This window comes from Aquarana catesbeiana, linkage group LG09, assembly GCF_042186555.1.
Source record: "Aquarana catesbeiana isolate 2022-GZ linkage group LG09, ASM4218655v1, whole genome shotgun sequence".
Lineage (NCBI taxonomy): Eukaryota > Metazoa > Chordata > Amphibia > Anura > Ranidae > Aquarana > Aquarana catesbeiana.
Genome location: NC_133332.1, coordinates 236,186,867 through 236,206,608, shown reverse-complemented (window position 1 = coordinate 236,206,608; position 19,742 = coordinate 236,186,867). Strand labels below are relative to the sequence as shown.

General features: G+C 45.5%; 1 protein-coding gene across 3 annotated transcripts in view; it reads left to right on the top strand.

The window, feature by feature from the left end:
* Positions 1 to 19,742, top strand: part of PNPLA7 (patatin like domain 7, lysophospholipase) — a 478,577-nt gene that overhangs the window by 58,593 nt on the left and 400,242 nt on the right. For all 3 annotated transcript variants that reach the window (XM_073599988.1, XM_073599989.1, XM_073599987.1), the window contains 2 exons: positions 7,222 to 7,304; positions 15,482 to 15,570. In XM_073599988.1, the coding sequence (XP_073456089.1) occupies positions 7,222 to 7,304; positions 15,482 to 15,570 (172 nt within the window). The remainder of the gene's footprint in view (positions 1 to 7,221; positions 7,305 to 15,481; positions 15,571 to 19,742) is intronic.

Sequence of the window (19,742 nt, the reverse complement as noted above, 5' to 3'; positions counted from 1 at the left end):
ATTTTCGAGAACCTGTCAACCACCATAAGGATAACTGTGTTGCCCTGGTGGGTCCAGGGCCTCTCTCCATTGGGTATGGGTTGTAGGAGGCTCACTGGAAGGTGTCGTGGAGTCTTACTCTGAGCACACATGGAACAGGCAGCTACGAAGGTGGTTACATCAGCACGTAGACTAGGCCACCAGAATTGTTGGGAAATGGCCCAAAAGAGTTGATTCCTCTCAGGGTGGCCAGCAGCCTTGGGAGAATGGTAAGTCTGGAGCACAGCAGTACAGAGACTCTCAGGAACAAAGCAGCGGTCACAAGGTTTCTCAGGAGGAGCATCGACCTGAGCAGCAAGAATTTTGTCACCCAAAGGAGAAGTAAGACTGGTGCGAACCGTACCCAGAATACGATCAGGAGGAATCACAGGAACCGGAACCGACTCCAACTTGGAAGTGGAGGAAAATTGTCGTGACAAGGCGTCAGCCTTGCATTCTTTGTACCGGGTAAGAATGAGGCAATGTAATTAAAACTGGACAAGAAAAGAGCCTATCGCACCCTTCTGGGAGAGAGAAGCGCTTAGCCTTAGACAAGAATGTGAGATTCTTATGGTCAGTAAGAATGAGAACCGGCACAGTGGTACCTTCAAGGAGATGTCTCCATTCTTTCAGGGCTAAAATGATCACCAGAAACTCTGTCACCAATCTCGTAATTGCACTCTGCCGGTGCAATTTCTTGGAAAAGTAGCCACACGGATGCATAGCACACTCAGAGTTAGGACATTGAGACAGAAGGGCGCCAACTCCAGTCTCAGAAGCATCAACTTCTAGAATAAAAGGCAACGTAGGGTCAGGGTGTGCCAACACAGGAGCAGAAACAAAGGCAGTCTTGACTCTCAAAGGCCTTAATGGACTCCTGAGACCAACTCTGTGGGTTGCCGTCTTTCCTGGTCATATCAGTCAGGGGCTTGAGACGAGAAGTTACGAATAAACTTCTGATAATAGTTGGCAAAGCTAAGAAAAAGCTGCAGAGGACATAAACCCACAGGTCGAGGCCACTGTAGGACCTCTGAAAGTTTCTCTGGGTCCATCGAAAAACCAGCAGTGAAAATGACTTAGCCCAGGAATTTAACCTGTTCACAATGGAATTCGCACTTTTCCAATTTACAGTAGAGATTGTTCTCTCTTAGTCTCTGAAGCACACGACAGACATCTGTGTGGTGGTTCTCCAGGGACTTGGAAAATATGAGGATATCGTTGAGAGAAACCACCATACATAACAGCAACAAATCTCGGAGGACATGGTTAATGAACTCCTGGAAAACTGCCGGAGCGTTACAAAGGCCACATGAGTCACATGGGCAAGCTGTAGAGGTCTCCCATCAAGAGCCTCAATGGCAAGTGGAGTGTCACGTAGCTGCAGAGGAATAGAGTGCTTCGATACAAAGGCAGCATCAATGAACAGGCCTGCATCCCCAGAGTCGATTAGAGCCTGTATTTCGATGGATGACTCAGCCTAAGACAGGGTAACCAAAACCAGGGGCTTATCTTTCTGGGAAACTAGAGACGAAAAAACGCCACCTAAGGTCTGTCCGTGACAGGACCTCAAGGTTCGGCGTTCCCTGGACGGGTAGGACAATACTTCTAAAAGTGATCAGCCTGGCCACAATAAAGGCACAATCTATCCCTCCTCCAAAGGGCTCTCTCATCCGCAGAGAGACACGTGAAGCCCAAGTGCATGGGTTCATCTTCACAGACTGACTCGGTACCAGGAGGCATGGGAGGTGAGGGAGGCAAGGGTGGGACTGCAAAGCTCAGAGACAAATGTACCGGAGGCTTGCGCCAGCGCTCCTTAAGAGAGTCTTTCTCTGAGTCTGGAGTCAATGAGGATGGCAAATGTGATCAACCTCCAGCTCAGTGGGTATATCTCGGGCTGCTATCTCACCCTTGATTTTATCCGAGAGACCATGAGAGAAGGCAGCCACGAGTGCCTCATTGTTCCAAGCAACCTCTGTTGCCAAAGTACGGAATTCAATGATGTAATCGGCAACAGTTCTCGTAGTCTGATGGACATGAGGCCCTTGGCAGCAGAAGCGGAGCGTGCGGGAACGTCAAATACCCTTTTGAAGGAAGCCACAAATTCTGGGTAACTCGGGACCACGGGTTTTTGCGTCTCCCATAAAGGGTTTTGTCATGAAGCTTGGAATACTGAAGTATTTCTCCTTTGATTCTATTACACAGTGGGGGGGATCTGCTGCCCTGTTTTAAGGCTAACCCCCTCCAGACGGCTCCATGGTCTGGAAGGAAGGCATTGTTCTGTGTTTGACTGTTTATGTACTTTAATTACCCCCTGGGGCTTCTCTGTGTCATTACACATATCAGTCCTCCTATTCAAGCTATCGGACCAATCCCTGCTGACCCTGTTTCAAGTCCTCATTTGCATGGACAAGAGGACCTGAGTGAAGACTCGAGTGTACTTTACAATTGACCAATAGGAAAGTGGTTGTTGGGGGCGGGGTGTTCAAACTGCTGTGTATAAAAGTGTGTTGTATGCATCAATAAAAGGGAGATTCCTGTTTGAACTTACATACAGCCTGCCTGGTGTTTGTTCTGAGCTATCACAACTGGATTTGAACGGCACATAGCTGTAGTTCGAATCCCGGAGCATCGGATGACCGAACCATCAGATGTTGCAATCTGCAGTCTGATTCTATAGCCGCAGAGGAGTGTCGGGAGAGTGGAACCGAGCGAGCAGGGGCTCGTTACATTGGTTGGCAGCGGTGGGATTTGCTCTTCAGTTACTGGGACACTCCAAACCAGCCTGCAGGAGAGCCACACTGAAAGACTTACTTGAGAGCCGGGAGGGACCGGTGGGATCGTGCTTCCTTGCCGTGAACACATCCAAACCATCACCTGGATCCAAGGTCCAGATAGCAGGAGAGGAGAGGTACAGATACCAGCCACCATGGAAGAGGAATTCAGAAGGAGGTTGCGAGAGATACAGCATAGAGGACCAGTATCAGAGCAGGTCCTACTGGGATGGTTTGATTCTATCCGCTGCGAACTCTGGAAGGAAGCACTAGCCCGTGAGCAGCGAAACCAGGGAAAAGTTCTCCCCTCCATCCATGTAAGGTACTGGTCGAAGTATGAAGTGCGAATGCTGTTATTGGGGGAAAAACTGAACCAGGAGTGGACAGCTGAGTTAAGCAGGCTGATCCGGGCAGAAATGCGGTTGGACGCGAGCTACAGAGCCCTCCAGTGGTATGTAGCCCAAGTGTGCCTGTAGACAGCGGATGACAGCCCCACGGAAGGCTTTGACTACGATGGCCTGGGATTGTTGTACTGGAGGCTGTCCAGGGACCCTGACTTTGGGAGTGATCGGGAGTGGCGTTTGGAGGAAATAACGGAGCACAGAGAGGGAAGACTGAATGTCTCAGAAGTGCACTGGGCACAGGAAAATTTGGAATTTCTGGCAGTTCAGGAATGGGAGCTGGAGATCGCCTACAGACAGCTGCTAGACTCTGCTCAGCAGCAGGGTGGGGCTCCCTTTGCCTGGGACTATCAGGAAATACCAGTTGACAACTCTGAAATCCTGGCTGAAGAGTTGACAATGTGGCGGAGTAACATTGTGCTTTGCCAACCTGGCCCCGCAGCTATGGACACGGAGGTCTTATGGCGGGTGGAGCACGTGCTGACTGACCTTGATGAACCTGTTTCTGCATTGGATGATCTTGGATGGAGGAATGTGCCTGTCCAACAGAATGCCAGAGAATCGGCAGTGGAAAATCTGGAGATCGCTATCCCCAAAGCTGAAGTGCTGACAACGGGGCAGAGCTCTGCTAACCTCTGCCCAGCACTGATAGCATCTTCTGGGTTCCAGGGACAGGAGATGGTGAATCTTTTATCCCCAGACACCAGTTGCAGAGACAGGGGATTTGATAGACTTTTCTGCTGAGGAAGAACAACCTGGTGAGCCTCCAGCAGAAGAGCTGTTATTAGGGACAATCTTCACTGTGCTCTGCCCAGCACTAACAGCAGTATCTGTGGAGTCACAAGGAACTTCCCCAGCTGAAGCGCTGGCTACCGGACAGAGGTTCCAAGACCTCTGCCCCACATCTGTGGCGGTTATGGAGGCTCAGGGTGAGAAGGAGGTGGTCACTTCCCAGCAGCAGATCAGGATACAAGGGGAGAAGAGAGGAGGTGTTCATCGTCCCTCCCCAACATTTGGCCAGGGTGGAGGAAGCGGTTTTTCCTCCCCAGCAAAGATCCGTGCACCTGGGAGACAGTACCACAGACATATCGTCCCAACAGCCAGATGAGGGAATGGAAAAGGAAGCAGCCGGCTCACTTCCCCAATGGCAGTTACACAGTTTGGGAGTGGAGGAAGCCAGCCTCCTGCCCCAACGGTTAGCCAGAGCGGAGGGTGTGGAGTCCCCAGCAGAAGTGCTGGCAAGAGGGCAGAGTGCTGCTAGCCTCTGCCCTCAACTAACAGAAGAGGTAGTTCTTGTGGTAGTGGATGGGACTTTGGTCTCCACTGACACAACCCCAGAAAATGGTGCAACACTGAGACAGGAGGATGTCAGCCATGCTTTGCAAGGACTGTGGGATTTTCACCTACTAAAAGTGGATGGGACTTCACTTGTATACTCCAGGGATGCTGGGCAGTCGGCCCAGATCCCCAACAGCATGACGGAGTGAGCCCAGTCACCCTGTCTTCTCTCCAGCGGCTAAAAGACTCCAGGGAGAAGGGGCAGTCCAGGCCTGTCCCCAGTGGCGGGCATGTTCTCCTGAGAGAGGCAGAGGTTGGCTGGGTAATGCTCTGTTTGGAACAGTTTGTTTGGGGTACTATGTGGGTACAGGCATTAGGGGACTGGAACTATGGACTAACTTCGGAGTAAATCTGTCTGGCGACTCCTCCTGTGTTATTCATCTGCTGACAAAGGAGAAATGTGACAGACCTAGCCGGGACAGAGGCTTTTGGAGGGGACTGATTGCTAGCCTCTTGCCGACCGATCGTGGGCCCTGGCATTTGGGGGAACGGTGCTCTTTGTGAGCTGTATGCCTGAGGACCCTTGAGGTGGTGTTACTTTGGATTCAGGTCCATATCCCCCCAAGAGACACAGACTCTGGGAAATTGTATTTGCCATATTGCAGTGTGACCGATTCATACTGTTGGAACCTTAAGACTACTTTTCCAACATTCTCGAGTTGACCCGTTCGGGGTCCCACTGTGGCTGTTGGACTGTTTTCCAGGGGGGAGTATTGTCATGAAGCTTGGAATACTGAAGTATTTCTCCTTTGATTCTATTACACAGTGGGGGGGGGGGGGGGGGGGGATCTGCTGCTCTCTTTTAAAGCTAACCCCCTCCAGATGGCTCCATGGTCTGGAAGGAAGGCATTGTTCTGTGTTTGACTGTTTGTTTATGTACTTTAATTACCCCCTGGGGCTTCTCTGTGTCATTACACATATATCAGTCCTCCAAGCTATCGGACAAATCCCTGCTGACCCTGTTTCAAGTCCTCATTTGCATGGACAAGAGGTCCTGAGTGAAGACTCGAGTGTACTTTACAATTAACCAATAGGAAAGTGGTTGTTGGGGGTGGGGTATTCAAACAGCTGTGTATAAAAGTGTGTTGTGTGCATCAATAAAAGGGAGATTCCTGTTTGAACTTACATACAGCCTGCCTGGTGTTTGTTCTGAGCTATCACAACTGGATTTGAACGGCACATAGCTGTAGTTTGAATCCCGGAGCATCGGATGACCGAACCATCAGATGTTGCGATCTGCAATCTGATTCTATAGCCACAGAGGAGTGTCAGGAGAGTGGAACCGAGCGAGCAGGGGCTCGTTACAGGTTTGCCAAGGCTCTCTCACAAAGCAAAGATATCATGAAACCTACTTTGCTTATGTCCGTGGGAAACGCCTGGGGCAGCATCTCAAAGTATATCTCAACCTGGTTGAGAAACCCTCTGCATTGAACTGGATCGTCCCCAAATCGCTAGTGAAGCAGAGCGGAACCAGACATGCCTCTTATAGAGGTAATACTCGAGGCGGGTGCCTGCACAGAGACTGGAGCAGCAGCAGGGACGACCTGCAACACAGGATATACCGGAGCAGCCATAGTAGAAGATTCTAGGTGAGCCGTGTGACTCAGGCAAACTGATCCATGCGGTGATCATGGTCATCCAATCTGGAAAAAATATTACCAAGTGGACTGACTGCATCTTCTGAATTCATGGCCTTCGCCTACTGTCAGAAACCATGAATCAGACCGAGACAGAAGTACAGTTCATCACACCTGTTGAATAATAATAATAAAAAGGTAAACAGAGTAAGCTTAGTCAATACATAGCCAGAGTTCAGTAACCAGATCGGGTAGTCAGCCAGTGCCAATGTCAGAGAGCCAGAGATCAACGTAGTAGTACAGCAAGCAGGATCAGGAGCCAGAAGGGATGTCAGCTGAGCAAGTCTTCAACATGAACGCAGGAGAAAATCTCTGAGATGCGACCAAAGGCGAAGGCAGAGATGAAGTGAGCTGGACGGCTTTAAGTAGCCAGGACTGACAAGCAGATCATCAACAGCTGAGTCACTGTGGAGAGAAAGGAGCTGGCAATTAGCTGACAGCTGAACGGCCAGCTCAGAGAAGGAAGGGCTGAGCCCACCCCTGACAGTTCATGAGTTTATCCTTTTATAGATTTTATGTATAAAATATATATAAATATCTCTAGCCCCGGATTTCCTAAATAGTGATATCACACCTGTAATAATGTGGGATCTGATTTACACTCTCTTATATGCATTGTAACATTTGTACACATTTCTATTAATTTTTTTGATGCATGATGGCACATCAAAAACATGTAAGGACTTTTTAAAAAGTTTTTTTAGTCACACTGCAGTGCAGTTTAGGTGTCTAATCAGGCACTAGAGAAATGGTTTTCTTTTTGCATGCAATGTGTTTCTGTACAGTATAACATATGGATTATTTTGTGTAGGCATAACCAGGGTCTAAATTCTGCAAATAGTAAGGGTGGTTCAGGTTATATGTGTGGAACACAGTCACACATACAGTTATGAATTATAAGGGCTTTAGGGAGTCTTATGGAAGACTTGGGTTAAAAGGGCCCCAGTTGTTTTTTTTCCCCTCTTTTATCATTTATATGGTAGCTGTAAAATAGTTGGGTTGTGTGGGAGTCCACGTGTAGTCATTTACATCATTGCTCTTCTTTTCTAATTGCAGAACAGCAACAGCCGGAGGTACCGCGTTACCGTTTTAGAAAAAGAGACAAAGTTATGTTTTATGGCCGAAAGATTATGAGAAAGGTAAGACTGCCTTGTGTAAAAAAAAAAAAATAAAAAAAAAAAAAAAAAGGAACAGACGTACAATATTTGAATAGCTTAAACCAAGAATAGGCCCTGTTAGTTCTACAGGGAGCTGGACAAAATACGGTTATAGAACTTCAGACCATGCTAGCTAATTGTGGTGCATTTAATGCTTTTAACATTTAAAGTGATACTAAAGTTTTGTGTCGTTTTTGTTATTTCTAACAAAAAAAAAATGTTATACTTACCTGCTCTGTGTAGTGGTTTTACACAGAGCAGCCTAGATCCTCCTCTTCTCTGGTCCCTCTTCGTTGCTCCTGGCCTCTCCCCTCCTGTTGAGTGCCCCCACAGCAAGCAGCTTGCTATGGGGGCACCCAAGCTGAGCCGGAGCTCCCTTTGTCAATTCAGACACGGAGCCACGGCCTGGCCCCGCTCCCTCTCTCTCCTCATTGGCTCACTGACTTTGACAGCAGCTGGAGTCAATGGCGCTTTGCTGCTGTATCAGCCAATGAGGAGGGAGCAGGAAAGCCGAGTCTTTTGTGCAACATCGCTGGATAGAAAAAGGGGCTCAGGTAAGTATCAGTGGCGACCCGTCCATAGGGGGATGCTCTGGCGCTGCCCCCCCCCCCCCCCCCAAGCTGAAATAAAATTTTTTTTTTTTTTAAATGTCACTTTGAGTAACCGGGCGCCGGACATGCAGCAGTCTATGGGAAGCTGATTTGCCCGTGTTTAGGGCGTGTGCAGGGCGCAAGCTGTGCACCCGCACACACTCCCACTCTCCTGGGATTCGTCCGTATGCTATTAGTAGTGGCTAGCATTGGCTGCAACTGCGAGGCGGGGACTGGAGGAGAAGACAGTGGGCGGTACTATGGGGGTGGAGTCAACTGGGACAGGAGGACACCAGAGGAGAGGACAGTGGGCGGTGCTTTAACATCACTTCTGGTTTCCCGGTCACAGGGGGAGGAGTCGTCTGGAGTGCACGTGCATGCAGTGGATTCAGAGAGGAGCGCATGAGAGGCTTCTCGGAGCCTGAAAGGCGATTGGTCTGCTGCCCTGTCACTCAGCTCTGCACCTGTCTCCCCCTCAAGTCCAGGCTGTGCTGGGGAGTACAATGTGCAGCCTGGAGCATAAAATGTCTGCTGCAGCAAGAGGGGTAAGAGCCAGTGGCCCCTCTTGTCACAGTTGTGTACACTGATCCCTGTTTACTATCAATGGTGAACATGAGTGCAGAGCGGGTGAAGCAATGCAACATGTGTGATGGAACATGGGGAGTAGCAGACCCTGTATGTGTGTGTGGGGACTTTACTTCATTTAATTGGGGGGGGGGGGGCTGTGTGTCCTGAGCAGGGACAGTGTACTTACAATGGGGGAGCCCCTGTCATTTGGATTAGGGGGACTGCACTCATATTAAGAGACCCCTATGTGCCTGGATGTCATGTGTGTGTGTGTGTGTATATATATCTGTTTACACTATATACGCACATTGTGAGTACATCTTTCCTGTATACAGGAAGGAAGAAGGTAGGTGTATATAGCTATACACTACCCAGGACAGATGTACTCACAATGTGTGTATATTATCTGCGTAGTAGTGTATACAACTATATATACCCACACCTTCTTCCTTCCTGTATATAGAGACCTTGCTCCATCATCATTGACTGTATATATACATCGTTTGTCCTGCTACTGTATATATAGCTGTATACAGGACAAATTATGTATATCTGCAGTCAGTGATGATGGAGGAAGGTCTTTTATATACAGGAAAGAAGGTGGGGTATATATAGCTGTATATGAGATGGCACTGGTGGTCACAGATGAGAAGGCACTAGTAGGCACAAATGGGAGGGGGACCTGTGTAAGTTCATCTTACAGATTTTTTTCTGTAAGGGGAACTTACACTTTAAGTAGCCATGCGACAGACTCAAGCAGAAGGGGAGACCAATGAGAAATGCTGTATACCAGGCTTTGTGAGAAATGCTGTATACCAGGCTTTGTGAGAAATGCTGTATACCAGGCTTTGTGAGAAATGCTATATGCTATACTGTGCTGTGATTCTGGGCTGTATACTCTGCTGTGATTCTGGGCTGTATACTCTGCTGTGATTCTGGGCTGTATACTCTGTCCTGTGATGAGCTGTCCTGAGCTGTATACTCCTGACACTATGGGTGGAAGCAAGTGGAATACAGGGTAAGGGGTGGGGCTTATAAGTGGGGGGGTCAAAAAGGAGGGGCGGGTCTGGCCCCCCTCCATCCTAAAACTTCACCAGCCGCCACTGGTAAGTATTAGGGGGGCTGAGGGGGGCTGCTGCACACAGAATGTTTTATGTCTTAGACCTAAATACAACAATTTCACTACAGACTGAAAGACCGCTAAAATCGTTCAGTGTGAAAAGTGTTCCTTTGTTACAGGAATTACATATCAAGTGGTCTTTTCTACAGTGTAAAGCCTGTCAGGGCTAAACACGTATAATGAGGCAGTAAGAAGGACATATCTGGCTGGGGTTTATATGCCTGAGCTATGATGTTTGGCAGCTGTCACTCAAGTGTGACAGACTACATTCATTTTATACGTAAGTCACTTCTGCCAAAATAAGCTGACATGTTTTTGAAGATGCATATTCAAGGGCCATTTTTTTGCTTCTTCTGTCATCACTTGGTGAATCATCAGTTTGGAACAAGCATGCTTGAATCAGGTGACAGAAGAGATTATGGGGTTGGTTTACTAAAACTGGAGAGTGCAAAATCTGGTGCATCTGTGCATGGTAGCCAATCGGCTTCTAACTTCAGCTTGTTCAGTTTTGACAAAAAAAAACCTGGAAGCTGATTGGTTTCTATGCAGAGCTGCATCTGATTTTGCACTCTCCAGTTTTAGTAAATCAACCCCTGTATGCAAATGTCTGGTCTGGGTTAGTGGCTCACTAAGTAATGAAACCAAATTGAAATTTATTTTCAGGTACTTATATAGCGCTGTCAATTTACGCAGCGCTTTACATATACATTGTACATTCACATCAGTCCCTACCCTCAAGGAGCTTACAATCTGAGGTCCCTAACTCACATTCATACCTGCTAGGGACAATTTAAACAGGATCCAATTAACCTACCAGCATGTCTTTGGAGTGTGGGAGGAAACCGGAGTACCCGGAGGAAACCCACGCAGGCACAGGGAGAACATGCAAACTCCAGGCAGGTAGTGTCGTGGTTGGGATTCGAACCAGCGACCCTTCTTACTGCTAGGTGAAAGTGCTACCCACTACACCACTGTGAAATTCCAATCAAAACTTGTTATTTAGTATTGGATAGAGTAAGGAAGATTAGAACTTCTGTCTGCTTGTTGTTGCTGTCTGCATCCCCATTTCAAAGATTTACTCTTATTAACGAAATGAGCAAAGATTTTCCCACTTCCAGGAAAGTAGTAGTCACTTTTATGGGCAACAGAGGCCATTTTGGAGAACACAGTGCTTTGAATAAATGTTTTATCATCGGAGTCAGATCCTTTTATGGAGGGGAAGCTCAGAGACAAATCGGAAATCGATCTGCTAAACATAATTTCTGCTGGTGTTTTCCTGCTGCCACTTGGTGATGGTTATAACTCATGTAGGAGTAATAATGACACTTTAAAGGCCTTTCATAATTCTGCTGGGAATTGGCTGACAGAGAAATAAGTGCTCTGTTTACTTTGATGTACAGCATTAGGAATCGCTATGTGCTTGCAGATTGTTCTGCTTTTTAGAATGTGTTTTCTAAACAGCAGTAAATACGTGGAAATAATTGTAAAGTGACAATGTCACAAAAATGCTAGCATAAAAGGTTTTCCTACAAAGAAGAAACTAAATACTCACTTTCCAGCTGACCACACTACTGAACACTGCTTTAATGAAAAGAAATCATCCCTCTCAGTCTGTTTGAAACCCATATTTTCTGGTGTGTCAGTCTCCTACAATGTGTCCTACAATGGTAGCCAAAGGCTCATGATTTATGTTTGCTCCTGTTATCCATGCATTAGTATGTTTTGGGTGTGCTTCTCTCTGAATTGCCACATTCTCAGCATCTGACTTTTGAAATTCTTAAAGCTGAACTGCAAACAACTAAATGCACAGATTAAATAAATATAAATAGGGCTAGAAAAATATGGTTGTGGCTAGATGGTACAATTGGATGCAGCACCTCATCCCAAAATGGTTAAATAACTAGTTGAATATGGGGATAGGGGATTATAACGGTGCTAGGGTCAAAATAATGCAAAGAGAAAGAGAGAGTTTAAAATGAGAAAATTACAAAAATTGTTTTTATTAGTAGTAATGTTACAAACATGAAAACACATTCAAATGATTGACATTAAAAACAGACTTATATATTGCATACGACCCAAGATGCAGTAGAGTAGGTCAGATGGAAAAGGCTAACGAAATGGGGGCTCGGTTTCCTACATGTTTCGCCAAGGCATTGGCTTCCTCAGGGAACAAGAGCTCAAATTAGGTATGGGAAAGTCTGTACATAAGGGTAAAGAAAACGATATATAAACAAAAATATTGAACAATATGATATTAAGTGCACAGCTGAATAATATAATGATAAAATATTGTGGCTGGACAATCACACAGAGAGGTGGCTCCAGTGTCCCCTGTAACGCAAACGTACCTGAGAGACCGACAACCGGGGGGGCACGAAAAGCGCCACCACAACGGGGAAGGGCAGGCTGCGTCGTATATTGTGCCTGCAGGGGGTACGCAGTAAACCTGGCAAGGGAATGCATTGGAAATAGGTGAGTGGATGTTAAATATATATCGAACGTTGCGTTTAAGAAATACTGGGGGTGATGCAGTTATGCATCAATTGCAAAAAACAAAAAGGTTTTTAATGATAAGAAACTCGCGCTATAGATTAAAAACAGTTGATTGAAGGGAGGGGAGAGGTGCCTGTAGAAAAAGGCGCACACACAGCAGGGCAGTTGGGGGAGATGGCAATCAATAGGCCTCTATGGAAAAATAAATAAATTTGCTTTACCGATGGGCCTGGTATTAATCACAGGAATGGGGGGGGGAAAAGCACAGGAAAAAGGCTTACCTAATAGGATATGTAGCAAAACAAATAGCTCATTTAGACGTTTTTATAAATTATATGCATAAAACAAGGTCTTTTTTGAAGAGAAAACAGAGGCAGTGAATCCTAAAGGGGAATAGATAAAAAAGGAATGTGTTAAGGAATCAGGAACTGTGCTGAAAGGGACTGAAAAACTAGTTGGAAAAACCAGGAATAATTTACCTGATAGGCCGTGTAGCAAAGTATATAACTCCAAAGGGGTCAATGTTAATGATTGCCCGGGAGATGGATGGTGGCTCCAAGATGATAGCACCTAAGGGGGAATAATTCAGGGCTAAGAGTGGAGTTGAAGGTGTTATTAGTATGATGATAATTCAGGTTACCTGATTCATGTGTGTGAGAACAAGTACAGGCACGTCCCTCGTCCAGCGTGTAAACCGAGGGACTGGCCGGTTACTAAAATACCCCCCACACCTGATCAGATAATGATCAGGTGTGCGGACGCAAGTGAAGGGCGTCTGCGCATGTGCGCAGTGCGGCGCCCCGGAAACTACATGTTCCGGCGTGCACCGCACGCGCACGCACAGACACTGCGGCCAACACGTGGCCGATGAGAGGGCATGACGCCATGGAATGGGAGGTCCCAAGGCGCCATAGAAACTCATCTGCCGATGAGTCCCTTTCAGCACAGTTCCTGATTCCTTAACACATTCCTTTTTTATCTATTCCCCTTTAGGATTCACTGCCTCTGTTTTCTCTTCAAAAAAGACCTTGTTTTATGCATATAATTTATAAAAACGTCTAAATGAGCTATTTGTTTTGCTACATATCCTATTAGGTAAGCCTTTTTCCTGTGCTTTCCCCCCCCCCATTCCTGTAATTAATACCAGGCCCATCGGTAAAGCAAATTTATTTATTTTTCCATAGAGGCCTATTGATTGCCAACTCCCCCAACTGCCCTGCTGTGTGTGCGCCTTTTTCTACAGGCACCTCTCCCCTCCTTCAATCAACTGTTTTTAATCTATAGCGTGAGTTTCTTATCATTAAAAACCTTTTTGTTTTTTGCAATTGATGCATAACTGCATCACCCCCAGTATTTCTTAAACGCAACGTTCGATATATATTTAACATCCACTCACCTATTTCCAATGCATTCCCTTCCCAGGTTTACTGCGTACCCCCTGCAGGCACAATATATGGCGCAGCCTGCCCTTCCCCGTTGTGGTGGCGCTTTTCGTGCCCCCCCTGGTTGTCGGTCTCTCAGGTACGTTTGCGTTACAGGGGACACTGGAGCCACCTCTCTGTGTGATTGTCCAGCCACAATATTTTATCATTATATTATTCAGCTGTGCACTTAATATCATATTGTTCAATATTTTTGTTTATATATCGTTTTCTTTACCCTTATGTACAGACTTTCCCATACCTAATTTGAGCTCTTGTTCCCTGAGGAAGCCAATGCCTTGGCGAAACATGAAGAAAACCGAGCCCCCATTTCGTTAGCCTTTTCCATCTGGCCTACTCTACTGCATCTTGGGTCGTACGCAATATATAAGTCTGTTTTTAATGTCAGTCATTTGAATGTGTTTTCATGTTTGTAACATTACTACTAATAAAAACAATTTTTGTAATTTTCTCATTTTTAAACTCTCTCTTTCTCTTTGCATTATTTTGACCCTAGCACCGTTATAATCCCCTATCCCCATATTCAACTAGTTATATAAATAGGGCTGTTTTGCCTGCCGAAGCCTTTTTTTTTTTTCTGTCAATCCAGTTATCAGTTTTACACAGTTATGTCACGCAGCACAGCCCTGACTGGTCTTGAGAGAAGACCCAGTTTTTCTCTGCGACTGGATAGTGAAAAGAGAAGCGGCAACCCTGCATCCCCTCCTATCAACATGCTTTTTGCACTACAGCACAACTGATTAGGTTCTTATGCTGCTTCTCCACGTCCCAGTTTGATCTCTGCTGTCATCCTGAACATTCACAGCACCTAAACACACACACACACACATGTACACCCATATGTATACAGATACACACGTACAAACACTTGTATACAGACACACACACATGCAAACATGTATATAGGCACACACATACAAACACATGTACACACGCATACAAACACACAGACCCATACAAACACATATACACACATACAGACTAGAGGTACACTGAATAGAAAATTTGGTACCGAAAATGAAGGATGCACTTGGTCGTAAACTGAAACCGAAAATGACAGTTTAAAAAAAAAAAAATATATATATATATATATATAATATATAATTGTATTCAACTATTTAATTTATATCATGAATTTCAATTAATGTAAATGTATTTCGGCCATTATTGGCGCATTTTTAGCGCAAGAAAAGCTCAATAAAAATGTATCCCTTTAAATTCTATGTTTTGTCTTCACACTGGCCTGTTGCGCTTTCATTGTGATGTTAATAAATCTTGCTTGCTGCATTTTTGGTAAGTTAAAACAACCGCACCAAAAACACACCTCCCCATTGAAAACGCATCAAGAATGCATCAATAACACACCTGTGTTCCATTTTTAATGCAGTTTTTGAATCGTGTGACCTATGAAAAACATACCATAAGCACAGTAAAATCGTGATAGTTTGCGGCGCCATTATTGGCACTTTTCTGCCGATAACACCATTTTTAGCCGATATGTTTTGGCGGCCGAAATTTCAGTGCATCTCTAATACATGCACATGTACGTACACACACAGGCACATGTACATGCACATACAGACGCATGTGCACATACATACACACACACACACACTCATACACACACACACACACACACACACAGAAGCATGTGTACACACATACAGACACATTTGCACACACGCATACAGACACATGTACACACAAACACATGGGCCAAGGGCTACAGGGAGGAGGGAGCATTAGAAGGAAGGTAAGTAGAAATCTTAAGTGATCGTATGCTTTAAAAACATAATGAACACAAAGCTGCTTATTTGTGTCTTCCTTTTTTTTTATATCTGTCTAGAATTCAGATTTAATATTGTGCCACCACTTGTGTTTAAAGACTTGCTGATTTGTGCTTTTTACTGGAGAGTATATTCTATGCTTTATGCTTTTTTGTAGGTCACAACATTGCCCAACAGTTTGGTAGGGAATACAGTTTCAAGACCACGATCAAGAAAAAGAGTGAAAGTCTTAACACTGGCTAAAAGGTAAGTCCGATATTTTGGATTTTGTGGACTGTTGCATGGAAATCACACAATGCATAGGAATTGTATTCAAACTGTTTGATACAGGTGGCCGAATCCTCCTTCTTTGATTCTATTTTTCACTTAAAGCAGAACTTCACCCTAAGAGTGAAGTTCTGCTTTGTGCCCTCCTGCCCTCCTCACAGCCAGCTGCCCACAGTAAACATACCAGTGTCAGGGACCTGAAGACCGGCTAAGAATCGTTTTGGGTGAGGATGGTGCTGGATTCCTGGACAAGTGAGTGTGCTTTTATTAAAAGTTAGCAGCTACAGTAGTTGTAGCTGCTGTCTTTTAATTTTCTTCAAACAGAGCGAAGAACCACTTTAATTTTTACACCTTTTATTTTTACTACTTCTTTTTCTTTTTTTATACATACATGTTATAGATTGTCATTTACTGGATTTCTAAATTGGTCGACCAATGGAACAATTACAAACCTTGCTAATATTTGCAGCTAAATTCTCAGAGCAGGGCCCAGCTATTGTAATATGAAGTGAGAGTATCGAGGAGCTGGAACTGGAATATAATGCAAAGTTGGAGAGGTATACTGCATTTTTGAAAGATGGTTTAAAGTCTTAAAATTTAGGGTCAGTCTGCCCAAAAACTGAGTACAACCATTTAAAGTATGACCTGAAGTCTCCAATCATATGGCAAGCTCAAATTCTTCATTCATTTTAATGGAGCATGTGGGGTGCATAAGCTTGCCTGGCAAAGAAGATTTTGACAAGAGTCTGTGCAGTGCCCAGAAGGCTGCATGGCCTAAATTTCACTGAATATAGGGGGGGGGGGGGGGAGTGGAAGACGGGCAGTTACAGTTTAAATCTCATGCAATCTATGCATAGGTGGTAACAGACCCTGGAACTTTGAAAGGAAGATCTTTCTATTAAAGTCCCATTGAGCTGCAAGCAAATTGACTGCACATCTGACAAAACTCTATTTACAACCGATAACAACTGTTTTTTTTTTTTTTGTAGCTGCGAAGTAAAGCCATAACGTGCTAGTATGCATTGCATACTAGCACATTATGTGAAACTTACCTAGAACAAAGCCCTCCAGCTGCGTGCTGTCACTGCTGACAGGGCTTTCATCTTCATCCGGTCTTCCTTCCGGGTTCGCAGACTCTGGCTGTGTGACTGACCGGAGCCGCGAGGATGTCACTCCCATGCATGTGCGCAGGAGCCGCCGTTTATGGCACAGGACGCTGAAGAATGGCTCGGGCAGCTGTTCCTTCTGAGCGCATGTGCCTGTGACGTCACCGGCTGCATCTAAAGTAAATATCTCCTAAATGGTGCAAGTTTCGGAGATATTTAACAGTACCTATAGGTAAGCCTTATTTTCTTTATAGGAACATCATGGGACACAGAGCCTTAAGTAATTACTTAATGGTTATAGGCCACCTTCAGGTGATGGACACTGGTTATACCCAATCCAAGAAGTTCACTCCTTATATAACCCCTCCTCCTTCCAGGAGCACATCAGTTTTTTTGCCAGTGTCTAAGGTGTTGTTCACGAGTGAAGATGTGCTCTGAGGAGCTCCACTGGAGGGATCCATGCTGGATTTAAATAGCCTCCATAAAGACTAGATCCATCCAAAGTGCCACTAAGGCCTAAAAGGATGGTACCTGGGACCTCGTATCCAAAGAACGAGGTTTTGCCTGTAACACCTTTCTTTGTAGGGCTGGACCTCAGGAACCCAGGGCTTTGGTTTTGCTACATTACCTGGATTTCCTGGTGGGGTGCTTTACAAGTCCAAGGGAGTTGGAACCCTGATATCTAGGGACCCGGTCCTTGAAGGTTGGCTAAACGCAGCCCGCCGTGATGGGTGAAGGTTGGATTGTCTGTTAATTCAGCAAATCCTGCAGTGGGGATAAGGTAAGGGAAGAAACTTGGGTATTAAAAATACCTATGTTTTCTTCCATTAGGGAAAAAAATGTTGTCACGCCTTAATTCTCCACTAGAGGGAGTCTATGCACATACCTTAATCTGTTGTCTTCACTGTAAAACTCAGTCTGTGTGTGGTTGAGAAGCGTGTGCAGGGAGATTTTTATCAAGGTATAAGAAATCTGAAAAATGTTTTCTTTCGTCCCTTCAGGGGGGAGAGAGGGTTACGGGACATCAGCGCTGTACCCCCTTTACATTAACCCCGCCGCGGGGGGTGCGGAGGTCCCGCTAGTACTGGTAATTTTTTTTTTACTGTTGGCTGTTTTTGCTGTTGTTTGCCTGCTGCTGGACGGGGCTCTGCCTCACCCCCCCCCCCTGTGTTGGGTCTGTGGCGAAAACGCCGCGCACAAGCGCGGAAACATTGTTAAATGTAAAAAGGGGCAGGATTTTTCGGGGGCCTAAGCGCAGTGCCGTGAGTTATGGCAAGCCAGGGTGAGCCATGGTGCAACTGCTTCTCACATCTCAGCCCCTGTATACGTAACTGAAGATGTCCTTTCCTCCTCCCTGCAGAGTCTGGAAGGAAGATTAGCGGCTTTAATTGCATCCTCCATTCAAATGGATAGGAAGCGTACTAGATCCCCCTCCCGTACTTCAGAACCTTTACAAGGAGAACAGTGGGCTCAGGATGAGCTGTTACCTCAGTTGATCAGGAAGAAAAACAAAACGATAATTCCTCTGTGGAGGAAACAATGGTAGATTAACCTTTTTCAGCCTTACAATCTGAAAAATTGCTGATCTAAACTCTTACAGAGATGGTTCGTTCCACTTTCATGCTTCCCCTAAGGCAGTCTCCTGAAAGCTTGGTTTCTTCCTTGGGTTCTTAAAACCTTCTCAGCCTTTGCAAGCGTTTACTGCACATGCATTACTAGAACAGCTTATTTTTGCTGAATGGGATCATCCGGATAAGCATTTTCTCCCTCCTAAGAGATTTTCAATTCTCTATCCTCTGGAGAAGAAATTCTCCAAAAGATGGAAAGTACCAGCAGTTGACGCTGTGATTTCCAGTGTGACAAATGTTTAAAGATCCAACAGATAAAAAGTTGGAATCCCTGTTAAAATCTACTTTTTCCATGGCAGGTGTCATTATTCAGCCTGCAGTCGCTGCAATATGCGTCTGTCAATCCCTAAGGGACCAATTTAAACAGGCCCTTAGAGAGCTTCCTGCACAACAGGCTCGGGATTTGGCTGAACTACCAAAAGCATTATGCTTTGCCATAGATGCCATTAAAGATTCTATTCACTAGGCGTCCCGCCTTACGCTTATGCTTGTGCATATGCGTAGAAACCTGTGGTAAAAAAATTGGTCAGCTGAAGCTCCATGTAAAAACCTCCTAACTGGGTTCCCTTTTCATGGGGAGCGACTATTTGGAGAAGACTTGAAAAAATATATCCAAACAATTTCTAGTGGAAAAAGTACTCTTTTGCCAGTCAAAAGAAGTATAAACACCCTTCATTTAAACGTGCTCTTTCCCCTGTGCCAGGGGCTTCCGTCTCTAGGCAGTGGCCACAGCCTCCGCCATCAGACTCTAGAGGAACACCTCAGGGTCAGACCCAGGCTCAAAAGAAGTCCTGGGGTCGGAAACCTGCAAAGCAGAATCCTAAAGCCTCATCACGAAGAGGCAACCCCCCTCACCAAGGTGGGGAAAAGACTTCTGCAATTTTCAGAAGTCTGGAAAGAGGAAATTCAGGACAGATGGGTCATCTCCATGGTAACGCTGGGGTACAAGCTGGAATTTAGGGACTTTCCACTGTCTTGCTTCCTGAGGTCAAGCGTTCCCAAAGATCCAGAGAAAAGACAATCTCTGTTTCAGGCACTAGACCGATTTAATATCTCAAGGGATGATCATACAGATCCCCACAAAAGAGCAAGGTCTGGGGTTTTATTCAAATCTTTTTATGGTACCAAAACCAAATGGGGATGTCAGACCCATTCTAGATCTAAAAAATCTAAATCAGTTCCTGAAGATCCACTCCTTTCATATGGAGACGATCACATCAGTAGTTTCTATCCCTCTAGGAGGAGAACTTCTGGCATCAATCGACATCAGGGATGCATATCTGCATGTCCCTATATTTCCCGCTCACCAAAAGTTTCTGCAGTTCAAATTAGAACAGCAGCATTTCCAGTTTGTAGCCCTGCCCTTCAGGCTAGCCACAGCACCCCTGGTGTTCACAAAAGTGCTGGCCCCACCTCT